General features: G+C 40.0%; 1 protein-coding gene across 1 annotated transcript; it reads left to right on the forward strand.

Annotated features, from left to right (window-relative positions):
• Positions 1–9357: 9357 nt before the first annotated feature.
• On the forward strand, positions 9358–10293 carry LOC144293418 (olfactory receptor 4D11). Its single transcript, XM_077864503.1, has one exon. The coding sequence runs from the start codon at positions 9358–9360 to the stop codon at positions 10291–10293; it is 936 nt and encodes a 311-aa protein (XP_077720629.1).
• The last annotated feature ends 394 nt before the right edge of the window (positions 10294–10687 follow it).

Genomic DNA, 10687 nt, shown 5'->3' on the forward strand with positions numbered 1-10687 from the left:
GGGTACTGAGATGGTTCAAATGAGGGGGTCTCAGACCTCAACAGCTTCCTATCTCTAAACCTATCTCCCTCGGGCTAGGTCTCCTAAGAGTTATTCAGCCTTTTCTCCCTAGAAGTAATCAATACCCTATAAATAAAGAGGCTCTGCAAGGTATCAAGTCCATAATAAAAGATCATAAAGATCAGGACCTCCTCATCCCCTACTCTAGTCCTCGTGATATTTCTATGTTGCCTGCAAGGAAATCCAAAGCCTGCAGATAAAGATAAGTCTGGGATCTCTGAGCCCTGAACAATATTGTTATCCCTCATCACCCTGTTGTTCTAGCCCCCATACGTTATTAACCTGAGTCCCCATTGAAAGCAAATTTTCGCTGTGATTGATTTATATAGCACCTTCTTTAGTATCCCTATGGATAAGGCCAGTTAGATCTCTGCCTCCACTTGGGGATGAAAGCTATATGCCTGGACAGCAATGCCTTGGGGTTTTGCCTAAAGTATTTCCTACTTCTCCCAAACCTTAAAAACAAATTTGGATGATATAAAGTTACCCAGAGGTTCTACTTTGTGATAACACATAGATGACTTGCTTCTCTGCTCCATTTCTGAGGCTTCTTCACTGCAAGACAGCAACCATTTGTTAAAACTTTGAGCCTTTGGACACCTGGGTGGCTCAGCGGTTGGTCACCTGCCTTCGGCTCAGGGCGTGATCCCAGGATCTGGGATCAAGTCCTACATCAGGCTCCCTGTGGGGAGCCTGCTTCTCTCCCTCTGCCTGTGTCTCTGCCTCTGTCTCTCATGAATAAATAAATAAATCTTTAAAATAAATAAAACTTTCAGCCTTAGTGGAACACAAAATCTCCAAGGAGAAACTTCAGTTTGCTTGAACTCAGGTTTGATACTTGGGGTACCTGATTTCATAACAAGGGTTACCCTTAGATCCAAATAAGCTCCATGGCATCTTGAACTTCCCAAACCCAAAACTAAATGCCAGTCACAAAGTTTTCTTGAGCTAGCTGGCTACTGACAAAATTAGTCTCCAAATTCTTTTATGGCCCAATTATATTTTATTTTATTCCCCCCTATATATTTTATTTAAAAGCAACAACCCAACCCTATTATTTGAGAAGATCAGGATGACTTAGTCTTTAAAGCCCTAAAGGAGTTTGGTAAGTCCCCATGTCCTTGGACATTCCAATTATCAATTTTTTTTCCTTTTTGTATTTGAAGAGAAAGGGAACACCCTTAGTGTACTTAACCAAAACATGGGCCCCACCATCGACCCATAGGTTATTATAGCCAACAGCTAGACCCTGTGGCACAAGGACATCCCCCCTTGCCTCAGAGCCATTCCTGCCAACACCCTTTTAGCCAAGACCTCTGAAGAGATAGCCATGGGATCCTCTCTAAAACTTTGTATCCCCAAGGAGTTGAAACCCTCCTGAATGCCTATTACACTCAACACTTTTAAGCCAACTGTCTCACCTATGAAATCCTCTTGCTAACTGTGCTGCATGTAATTCTTGCTATAATAATCTTAACCCTGCCACCCTTCTTCCCTTCCCTACAGATGATGCTCCTCATGACTAACTCTGACAAATCTCCTGATCCCCTGTGATGATACAGGAAACTCTTTTGGATAACACTGACTTTTCATGGTTTACCAATGGTTCTTATTTAAGAAATGAAAATAGTAAATATTATGCTGAGTATGCTCCTGTAACTCCTTTTGAGGTGGTACCTTTGCTCTTGGCTACCTTGACTGAATGGGATGAATTGTACACTCTTGCTCAGGCCTGCATTTTTAGCCAAGGACAAAACTGCAAATATCTATACTAATAGTAGGTAAGCCTTTGGAGTAGCTCATGACTTTGGGACGCTGTGGAGAGAGTGAGACCTCCTCACTCCCAACAGGGACAAAATTTTAAGTGGTCTTTATGTCCAGGAATTATTAGATGCCATACTCTTACCAGTTACTTTAGCCATTATCAAGATCCCTGGGTATCCCAAAATTGATTCCCTGGAAGCTAAAGGAAACTACCTTGCTGTTATTTCCATGAAGAATGTCTATATACCCCAACAGGAGAAAGGAAGAATTTCTCCTTGCCCAGCAATAGCCCAGCCAATGAGAATTCAATGAAAACAGCCCCTCCCAGCTTTCTCTTCTTCCCTATAAAAGCAAGCCCCTCCCCTCTGTTCCCCAGACTTCCTTATTGTTCACCATAGTTTGCTTGTCCCAAATTTTAATTCCTCTGCTATTCCCAGATAAACTCATTTTGCTCGGAAAAAAAAAAAATAGCTCCTTTGGTTTTTAAGATCAACAATTGACAAAAATGGCACATATAGGGCAGCCCGGGTGGCTCAGCCATTTAGCACCGCCTTCAGCCCAGGGTATGATCCTGGAGACCCGGAATTGAGTCCCACATCAGGGTCCCTGCATGGAGCCTGCTTCTCCCTCTGCCTGTGTCTCTGCCTCTCTCTCTCTCTCTCTCTCTCTGTGTGTGCGTGTCTCTCATGAATAAATAAATAAAATCTTTTAAAAAAATCCCTGTAAAAAAATGGCACATACTAAAATGTGTATAACTCAATGTTTTGATATATGTAAATGATCATAGGGGGAGACTGTATTAAGGTAGGATCTCTGTTATTTCCTACAACTACATGTGAATGTACAATTGTCTAAAAAAAATTTTTTCAATTAAATAAATAAAATCTTTTTTCAAAAAAGCACCTGTCTACGTATGTACTCAGATTCCCACTATATTCCTGCCCTCTTACCAGGTAGGTTGCTGAGACACATACTAGAGACATAATGCATCTTGGCACTGGAGTTCTATAATATCTTTCAGGAGGTAATCACATCTTTCTAAAGTAAACATGTCTGAATTAAGTTAATCCTCTGACTCTATACTGTTGATAAGTTAACTATTACCAGAAGGTTGTTCCACCTAAAGTTCACATTCCAGTGGTTGAGAGTTGGTGCCTTGAAATTAGTCCAGCTTGAATAAGACTATGAACCTCATCAATTATGAGTTCTGTGACCTGTGCAAGGTCCTTACCGTGACTTTCCTCTGAACCTCAGGCCTGTTGGGCACCTGGTGCTTAGCTCAAGCCAGAACTCAAGGTCCTGTGTCCTATCCCCTCTTCTCTTTCTTCCTATCTTCCCCACTAGGTTTACACTTCACTTATTACTGTATCCTCGGCATCAGCATCAAGCAAAATATAGTAAATAGGCATTAAAAATTGTTGAATAAAAACAACTCAATGATTCCACATTGTTTCTCAATCATTTCTGCTCTTCAAATCATTGGAGGATATGGTTAAAAAACCACCGATTCATTTTTACTCTCAGATAACATGACTCCCTAAAATTGATAGAAACCTACAAAGCTGCTTCAGGTCATGCATATATATCAAAAAGACTAGAATGAAGTAGAACACATTATTTAACATTAACTCAGTACGTATTGGTTTACTTATTATGCTATGTAGAGCTGCTGGAAGGTTTTTTTAGAGCTTAGATCTTAAATTTTTTGAGAAAATTTAGAAAAATATTCATATCATAATATAAATCTCAGTCCACAAATCAGATGTTCAAAGACCCTGAGGCAGAGATTTGCCCAGACCCAGAGCATCTAAAAAACAGCCAAGAGGACTTTGTAACTAGATGAGAAGAAGCAAGGAGGAACAAGGTAACAGTTGAGGTCAGAGAGATCATGAGGCCCCAGGACCCAGCATTAGGACCTTTTAGATCATTGTAAGGACTTTGACTTTCCCATTAAGTAAGATAGAGGGTGTCAAAGAGCAGAATAATGATGTTTTAACAGAATTACTGGGGCCACTCAGATGAATAGACTGAAAAGGAATAAGGACAAAAGCAAAGAGACCAATTAAGAGGTTGCTACATTAGAAATTATAAAGACATCACTTAAGGTAGTTAGGGTGGAGTTGGTGAGAAGTTGGAAAAACTCTGAATGTTGAGAAAAGAGGATTTGCCAGTAGATCCAGTGTGTATTCCCTGGCTACATGAGTATTCTATGAGAATTTGGTCATCCAGCTTGTGCATGAGCCCATCAGCTCCTTCACTCCCACCTAATAACCCCATCAACTCCAATAATACTTGTATGTCTTATGTCAAGACTCACCCTGCATGGGTGACACTGCCTGAGGAAGTTGTTCAGAATCCCTAAGAATAGATATTTATTTTCCAACAGGAAAGTTATTAAAGAAAACACTAGGGTTAAAGGGCAACTCTGGCTAAACCAACCTAAGGGGATTCTTGCTGAGGTGATAAGACATGGAGGGTGGAGGATCCTGGCTAACCTGACTTTGCAGTATTGTTGCTAAAATTGAACAATGCAGAGATAGACATGGAGGCCCAAAAGTCAAGTCCTGCTTAAAAAGTTCAGGGAAGGGCAGCCCAGGTGGTTCAGCAGTTTAGTGCCACCTTCAGCCTAGGGCATGATCCTGGAGACCTGGGATCGAGTCCCATGTCAGACTCCCTGCATGGAGCCTGCTTATGTCTCTCTCTCTCTCTCTCTCTCTCTCTCTCTCTCATTAATAAATAAATAAAATCCTTTTAAAATAAATAAATCTTTAAAAAAAAAAAAAAAGGTTCAGGGGAGCCTGAGTAGAGTTTGGCCAAGGACAGAATTTTTCTCACTGTTAGAAAATTTTAGGCCCTCACGAAAATGTGTGTTCCCAACTGTGTATATCTAATTATGTCCTAATTACTCCCACGGAAACAACCTTACCATCAGCAGACTTTTCCACAGCTACATCCAACTATAACCCCTCTGATAATTCCCACACCAGTTTTGGGATTAAGGAATTGGTAAATAGGATAGGGTACTGTGAATCAGCATGGAAGAAACAAGAAAATACTACTTCCTGAGTCTGCCCTTTTCCACATAAAGACAGAAGAGGAGCCATTGAAATCACTGGCCTTTAGAAGGGTATGTAACACAATTTCCTGAAGCTGAATAGTTCCCAAGGTTCATGTGAACATAATTTAAGATGGCATCCTTGAAAGAAGGTTGGAGATTTTAGGTAAGAAGTATAATTCTACATGAGTGTGCACCTGTAGTGTCTGAATGTCTACAGATAGGAGGGACAAGTGAGAGTGAGGAAAATATAAATCTATTTGTGAAATGTACTCACAAAAACATTTGACTGAAAGTAATATGATGGGTACAGAAGGTGCTGCATTTCAAGGTTAACCTTCAGTGACAGCACAGATAAGGAATATCAACAACAAAAGGCATTGTGATATGAGACACAGAGAAATGAGTTCAGTTTAGAATCAGAGAAAAGGCATTTTTGTTTTCTGGGACCCCTTGAATTGCACAGAGAGATTTCTCACAGGCCCTATTTCCCCTACTTGGATCTCCTCAGCTTGAAATCTATAGAGGTATTTCTTATATTAAATTTAAAGCTAGAGGGAAAAATAAAATATTTCAGACCTTCAGAATAGTTGAAAGAGTTGTACAATAAACACCTACATTCCCTTCCTCAGGCTTACTAAAATATAAAAATTTTCTAGCACTGATTTTCTTTCCATGCCTTCATGCTTGCATCCGTTCTTTCCAGCCAATCTTCCCAGCTATAAGCAACTTTTTTAAAAAATTTTATTCATTTGAGAGACAGAGAGCATGCACACAGGTGGCAGGAACAGCAGAGGGAGAGGGAGAAGCAGATTACCCACTGAGCAGGGAGCCCAATATAGGCTCCCAGAACCCCAAAATCATGGCCTCAAATGAAGGCAGATACTTAATTGACTGAGCCACCCAGGGGCCCTTACAAGCAACTTTTATATAGTCCAGTGATCCCCTAAAGCTAGAGCTCTCTGGTTCTCCATTCCTATGTGCCGCAAACATAAATGTCACTTTCTCCATGCAGATTTCTTGTAGCTTCTAGTGAGAAATCATCCTTTTCTTTCATGCAGCTCATCTGTCATTATCACTCCCATATTACTATCAGACTTCTTTTCCCACTGGTTGTATTTTCTTTCTCTCAGATAACCTAGAAGTCTGCCAATTTCCCATCAATATTTGCTAAACAACTGAATGGATTAAAAATAGGAAAATGATGGGGGCACCTGGGTGGCTCAGTCGGTTGAGCCTCTGACTCTTGATTTCAGCTCAGGTCATGATCTTAGGGTCATGGGATTGAGCCCCGCCTCAGACTCTGAGCTCAGTGGAGAGTCTTCTTGAGATCCTCTCCCTGCCCCTCCCACTACTCCTCCCCCACACACACTCAGGCATGTGCACTCTTGCACATGCGCTTTTTCTCTCTGAAATAAATACGTAAATCTTTAAAAATAATAAAAATAAAAATAGGAGAAACAAGGAGAAGCTGGTGGACATTATCCGAATCACCAAAAGTAGTTTGTGAATGAATATAAGACATATTCCTTTCTAACAGGCCTTCTTGGGGTTTGAGGTACCTTCTCCCCTTTTGTGTAGATGGTCTATTATTGACACAGGAGTCCCTGTGGAAGACATTCACAACTAGGATAGATCTCCTCAACAACTACTGGGTTGGGATATTCTGATGATCTTTTTTTCTCTCTCTTTAAACTAGTCAGGATTGATAGCTTAGCTATCACTTAGCTCAACATACCCCATTTGCCGATGATCTTCCAGTATTAAGGTTACCCAACATAGTAAAAATTGTAACAGATAACCAACCTGTATGCTGATACCTCTGAATGTGTTAGTTCGCCTAATCCTTATAGCCTCCCTATAAGTTGAGTATCATGAGCCTTATACCATGGATACAGAAGTGAAGCCTCTCACTTGCCCAAATCACAAAGCCAGGACTTGAGCCCAGAAAGCTCTCACTGCAGAGACCATGCACTGGACTTCCCTGGTTTGCTAAGATGATGTCAGACAAGAAGCCAGATCAAACAAGCTCTCTTCTTGCCTTCATATACTGTCACCATGCTCCGGGCCATTCTTACTACCACTGAACAAGAAACATCTCCTATTTTCCTCAAAACAGTATGTTCTGATGAAGCTGTTTTAGAATACATGTTCTGGGAAAAGAATGAAAAGATTGTCGGACTATTTAAAGATGTTGTGTGTCTGTGAGAGTAATTGACCCAGAGTTTTTCTTTAAGATAACAAACATATGATCACAACTTATGAATTATGGATTAGGTAATACTCGAAGTATTGATGCTTCTGCAGAGATTAGTTCATGTAATCTTCACAAAAATCATATGAGGGAGATACTATTGTTTCCAAATACTGATGCAGAGACTGAGGCCAAAGGGGTGAAGTAAATTGCCCGCGTTCGAGTAACCAATAAGTGCCCGGTTGGGATTTGAACTGGCAGGTGGTGCCAGAGTCCCCCAGGTACCCACTGTATGCTACGATACCTCTTATAGCTTTTTCAGCTTTCTGTATTAGACTTTGGACAAGATCACACACAGATGAATTAAAACTTGATGGGAATGTGAGCTAAGTGAAAAATATCTTCACTGGAACTGAAAAACACACCCAAAAAAGTGAGAGAGAGGTGGTGTTTACCTTTCTTTTGTTTCTGATTATGGTAAGAAAAAGGAGATAAACTGCAAAGAAAGAAATTAAGGCCCATTTCAAGGATTCGTGAAAGAAAAAGAAAGGAATTCAAAAGCAGTAAGATTATACGGTAAGTATACACCTCACATTTTAAGAAACTGCCAAGCTGTTTTCACACTTTGGTCGTGTCATTTTATGTTCCCCCAGAAAATGCCTCTCCATTTTTGCCTATTCTTGATACATCTGTCTTTGTTATGTTAGCTATTCTAATAGGTGTGTGCTATGATTTTAATTTACATTTCTGCACTGATAAATGATGCTGAGCATCCTCTCGTGTGTTTATTTGCTATCCCTATATCTTCTTGTTGAAGTGCCTGTTCAAACCATTTATACCTTTATGTGTTATTTGGGCTGTTTGTTTTCTTATTATTGAATTTTAAGAGTTACAGCCACTCTACTCCTGGGTACTTTTTACTTAGAAGTAAAAACATATGTCCACATAAAGACTTGTAAATGAATATTTATAGCAGCTTTAATGTGTAATATTTATTTTTTTCATTTGTTTTTTATTGAAGTTTGATTTGCCAACATATAGTATAACACCCAGTGCTCATCCCATCAAGTGCCCTCCTCAGTGCCCGTCACCCAGTTACCCCTTTCCCCCACCCACCTCCTCTTCCCCAACACTTGTTCCTTTCCCAAGTTAGGAGTCTCTCGTGGTTTGACTTCCTCTCTGATGCTTTAATGTGTAATAGCCAAAAACCCAAAAGCAATCCAAATGTTCATCAACAAGTGAATGGATAAACAAACTGTGGTATAGCCATACAATTAAAAGGAAGAAAATATTGGTGCACACAAAAACATGGATAAATTTTATGAGTGAACAAAGAAACACAAAGGAAGTCTATATTATAGGATTCAATATAGAGAAAATTCCAAAAAATACATACTAATGTAGAGTGACAGAAAGCAAATCAGTGGTTGCCTGAAGAAAGAGGGGCAAAAGGAACATATAACAAAGGGGTAACAAACACTTCTGGGGTGATAGATAGGGTAACTATCTTAAATATAGTAATGTCATGGGTATATGGTCATGTCCAAACACCGAAGTATACACTTCAACTACGTGAGTCTATTGTATGTCAATGATAGCTCTTATTAAAAATGCTAATAATTTTTAAGAAACAAACTAGAACAATGGGCAGAAGAGAAGATTTTCAACACAGAGGGCTTTTGTACCTATAAAAATAAAGGTAGAAATAAAGAAGTCTTGTTAAGTGAGAGTAGACCAAATAGAGAAGAACTTCATGGCTTTAAATTTTTCTCATTTTTCATAGAATTAAATTTGCAATTTAAAAAAGGGAGAATGTTTCTATGGAATTCAGTCCAAAGAGGACCATTTTGCAGATAGGGGTTCTTAAATCATTTAAATGGAGCATGCAATGTGGAAAAAAAAAAAAAACAGACACATTGCCTTACACACACACCAAACTGACCTCATTTTTACATCCCTCATGCCCCAACAGACTCTTTCTGAATATTTAACATCCAGCTGTTTATCTTGATGCTTACAATTTCTATACTTAGAACATTTTTATGCCACATTTAAAATATATCTAATTTACAGAAGAATAACTAGAAGCATGCTTGTGTTAATCAGATGCCGTTTTCTACACGTTAGCAATAACCTCAGAACAGTTTTTCATGTAGTAATAGCAGCTCACTAGTTTTTAGACCTGATACCTGACTCTGTCTGATACATTAAGGGACAAAGAACATTTCTGAAATAATATTTTTCATTTTTCCCAAGCTACGCAAAGAAGAGGAAACATGATTCAATGGAGTTGGGAAATAGCACAAGGATAAAAGAATTTATATTTCTGGGGCTTACTCAGTCCCATGACCTGAGCTTGATCTTATTTCTTTCTTTGTGTTTGGTGTACGTGATAACTCTTCTGGGAAACCTCCTCATCATGGTCACTGTGACCTGTGAGTCCCGCCTTCACACCCCCATGTACTTCCTGCTCCGCAACCTAGCCGTCCTTGACATCTGCTTCTCCTCCATCACTGCTCCCAAGGTTCTCATAGACCTTCTGTCAAAGATAAAGACCATCTCCTATACAAGCTGCATGACACAGATGTTCTTCTTCCACCTTCTCGGTGGGGCAGACATTTTTTCTCTCTCTGTGATGGCCTTTGACCGCTACATGGCCATCTCCAAGCCCTTGCACTATGTGACCATCATGAGTAGAGGGCGATGCACTGCCCTCATTGTGGCCTCCTGGGTGGGGGGCTTTGTCCACTCCATTGTGCAGATTTCCCTGTTGCTGCCCCTCCCCTTCTGTGGCCCCAATGTTCTTGACACTTTCTACTGCGATGTCCCCCAGGTCCTCAAACTTGCCTGCACTGACACCTTTGCACTTGAGCTCCTGATGATTTCCAACAATGGCTTAGTCACTACTTTGTGGTTTATTTTCCTCCTGGTGTCCTACACAGTCATCTTGACAATCCTGAGGTCTCAGGCAGGGGAGGGCAGGAGGAAAGCCATCTCCACCTGCACCTCCCACATCACTGTGGTGACCCTGCATTTTGTGCCCTGTATCTATGTCTATGCCCGGCCCTTCACTGCCCTCCCCACAGATAAAGCCATCTCTGTCACCTTCACAGTCATCTCCCCACTGCTGAACCCCATGATCTACACCCTGAGGAACCAGGAGATGAAGTCAGCCATGAGGAGATTAAGCAGAAGACTCACACCCTTTGTGATGGAATAGTGTAAGAATCTCCAACCACTTCATCACCAAGGACTCCTTCCATTATTTTTTCCATAGCGTCCTATTTATATTCTTGAATATATTGTCAATAAACCAAACATACTTAATAGATAACAATTTATTTTCCTATTTAAGTTAATAGATTACTAATAACTCAAGCTTCTGGTGAGCATGAAGTAACTAGTATTATAGGATTGAACTAATTGATGTAGTCCTATTCAAGGACAACTATATGGCAGGTAAAGAGATGAATTGTTTCTCAAGAGGAAGTTAATAAAACCTAGATATGAGTAATTTGCTCAATATCTTATATCAAGTGAATTGCAGAAATAAGTCTTCAGACACCTAATTTATTACTCTTCCTCCATATGTATGTAATGTGTTATATTACCAG

The sequence above is a fragment of the Canis aureus genome, chromosome 21 (genome assembly GCF_053574225.1).
Source record: "Canis aureus isolate CA01 chromosome 21, VMU_Caureus_v.1.0, whole genome shotgun sequence".
NCBI lineage: Eukaryota > Metazoa > Chordata > Mammalia > Carnivora > Canidae > Canis > Canis aureus.

Coding starts and splice junctions, on each gene's coding strand:
- LOC144293418 (XM_077864503.1), top strand. CDS start 9,358: ATGGAGTTGGGAAATAGCACAAGGATAAAAGAATTTATATTTCTGGGG.